General features: G+C 51.4%; 1 protein-coding gene across 2 annotated transcripts; it reads right to left on the reverse strand.

The window, feature by feature from the left end:
* Positions 1–527: 527 nt before the first annotated feature.
* On the reverse strand, positions 528–1,488 carry LOC125529826. Of its 2 annotated transcripts, none has more exons than XM_048694246.1 (3): positions 1,175–1,487; positions 773–1,087; positions 528–671 (listed from the first exon to the last, which is right to left on the reverse strand). In XM_048694246.1, the coding sequence occupies exons 1-3, from the start codon at positions 1,350–1,352 to the stop codon at positions 598–600; spliced, it is 567 nt and encodes a 188-aa protein (XP_048550203.1). In that variant the 5' UTR covers positions 1,353–1,487; the 3' UTR covers positions 528–597. The 2 variants fall into 2 exon arrangements, with proteins under 2 accessions (XP_048550203.1, XP_048550202.1); XM_048694245.1 differs by having other exon boundaries at positions 583–671; positions 761–1,087; positions 1,175–1,488.
* Positions 1,489–1,849: the final 361 nt, after the last annotated feature.

Consider the following 1,849-nt stretch of genomic DNA (forward strand, 5'->3'; position numbering starts at 1 on the left):
GCTAACCCTGTCAGCTGCTTATTTAAAGCCAATGTCTTTTTGCAGCAGTGGAGATTATTGACTAAGGAAGGGGACCTTCAGGCTTTCGACGACATGTCATCCAAAATGAAATCTACGGCGTCTTCCCTTCTTCGGCGTACTTCGAGGGCGGCTTCCTAATTTCACTGCCGGTGTTTTTGGTGATTTGCTGGCCTGCGTGCCATGTTAGGCTGGAGGCCTTGTAATGCTACTTATGTTCCCTGGCCGTTAAACTTGTTCTGGGTGTTGGTTCTGCTGGTGTAACTCTGCCTGGTGGCTTTATTTATAAAGTCGGGCTCTTGCCTTTTCTCTAAAAATAGTGACTAGTGGGCACCTATTCCTATGTTGCCCAACTACCATTTAGTTCACTGCTTGCTTATCATAGCCACTGCTTACTTAGCCAGACTATAATGATGCAGGCAAACAATCCGGTTGTGTATCTATTTACTCCCTCCGTTCGGAATTACTTGTCGCAGAAATGGATGTATCTAGACGTATTTTAGTTCTAGATACATCCATTTCCGAGACAAGTAATTCCGAACGGAGGGAGTATACATGCTAATGATCTGCACATATATCTCACATGTGTACCTTTGCTATAGCCTCTTGCTCCGCTTGCATTGTCAACGAATGAAATGATTCTGAGAGGAGCCCTGCAGAAGAGCAAACAACAGCAAGTAAAACAAGACGAATCTTCGTTCTAGGGAGAAATGATTAAGAGCGTGAAATCGAAGTACACTACTTAGTAACAAACCATCGTGGTTGGAAATTGAAGTCCTTCGCCTAGTTCCCTCAATTACTTCGCTAACCAATTTCTCCGTCGCAAGCTTGGCATAAACTCTTTCTCCGTTGGGCGCTGTGACGGGCATAGAGTCCCCCTGGATCTCCGACGCGAACCGCGACACAATCTTCTCGGCAACGGCTTCGGCGGCGGGAGGGGGCGAGTACCGCAGCCAGTCTTCGTCCACCGAATCCACCCGATCGACATTCCTCCTCTTGCTCCTCTCATCCTCCTGCTCCGGCGGAGGCGGAGGGGGAGGCCGCTTCAGATTGGCTTCCGACACCTCATCTTCGTACAGATTTGGTCGCTTCAATCAGCAGTCGAGACAATCGAGCCCTAGATTCGTAGTCTATCGAGATGGAGAGTGACGCGTACCTGCGGGCTTTGCGGGGGAGGTGGCCGTCTCCTGCGGGGGGGCGTGCGGTTTGCACGCGTCGCCGGCGGCCGGGAGGAAGCCCTCGTCGGGGTCGTCGAAGTAGGCGTACTCCTCTTCTTCCGGGAGGAGGCCGTTGCTCTCCATCCACTCGAGCTCCTCCGGATCTGGCATCTCCATGTCGGCCGCCGTCTCCGTCGCCGACGCTGCGCAGCGGAATTCCCAAGCGGCGGCTAAAAGCGAATGACCTCGATGGCGGGAAATGGCGGGGGAAATGAGAGTGGGGCTAGGGCGTTGCCGCCCCTTTTCCGGCGAGTGGGGTTTTGTGTTTTGTGGTGACAGTCAGAGCTGGCCAAACGGGCCGGCCGTGCTAATCGTGCCTGGGACGGCACGGCCCGTGCAGGTACGTTTATAGACGGGCCGTGTGCCTCGCTCCTCGGCCCAGGCACGGCACAGTTAATAAACGAGCCGATCTGTGGCATGTTCTTTTTTTTTATGCAGAGAAAAAACTACAGTTTGCCCAATACTACAGTATTAAAAACACAGTTGTTAGGGACAACCAAACAACTCATTGTAAATAAAAACTATGGTAATCTCAAAAACTATAGTATTCTCAAAATACTTAGAAAATACTTTGCTATGGAACGGGGCCTTAGCACGCTGGGCCGCATGTTTTT

Source organism: Triticum urartu, unplaced genomic scaffold, assembly GCF_003073215.2.
Source record: "Triticum urartu cultivar G1812 unplaced genomic scaffold, Tu2.1 TuUngrouped_contig_5880, whole genome shotgun sequence".
Lineage (NCBI taxonomy): Eukaryota > Viridiplantae > Streptophyta > Magnoliopsida > Poales > Poaceae > Triticum > Triticum urartu.

What these genes read in the sequence shown, in the direction of transcription:
- LOC125529826 (XM_048694245.1), bottom strand. Translation starts at nt 1,352, where the DNA reads ATGGAGATGCCAGATCCGGAGGAGCTCGAGTGGATGGAGAGCAACGGC. An exon ending in CTCCCCCGCAAAGCCCGCAG is followed by an intron (nt 1,088 to 1,174) that starts GTACGCGTCACT and finishes ATCTGTACGAAG; the next exon opens with ATGAGGTGTCGGAAGCCAAT. An exon ending in CCACGATGGTTTGTTACTAA is followed by an intron (nt 672 to 760) that starts GTAGTGTACTTC and finishes GCTCTTCTGCAG; the next exon opens with GGCTCCTCTCAGAATCATTT.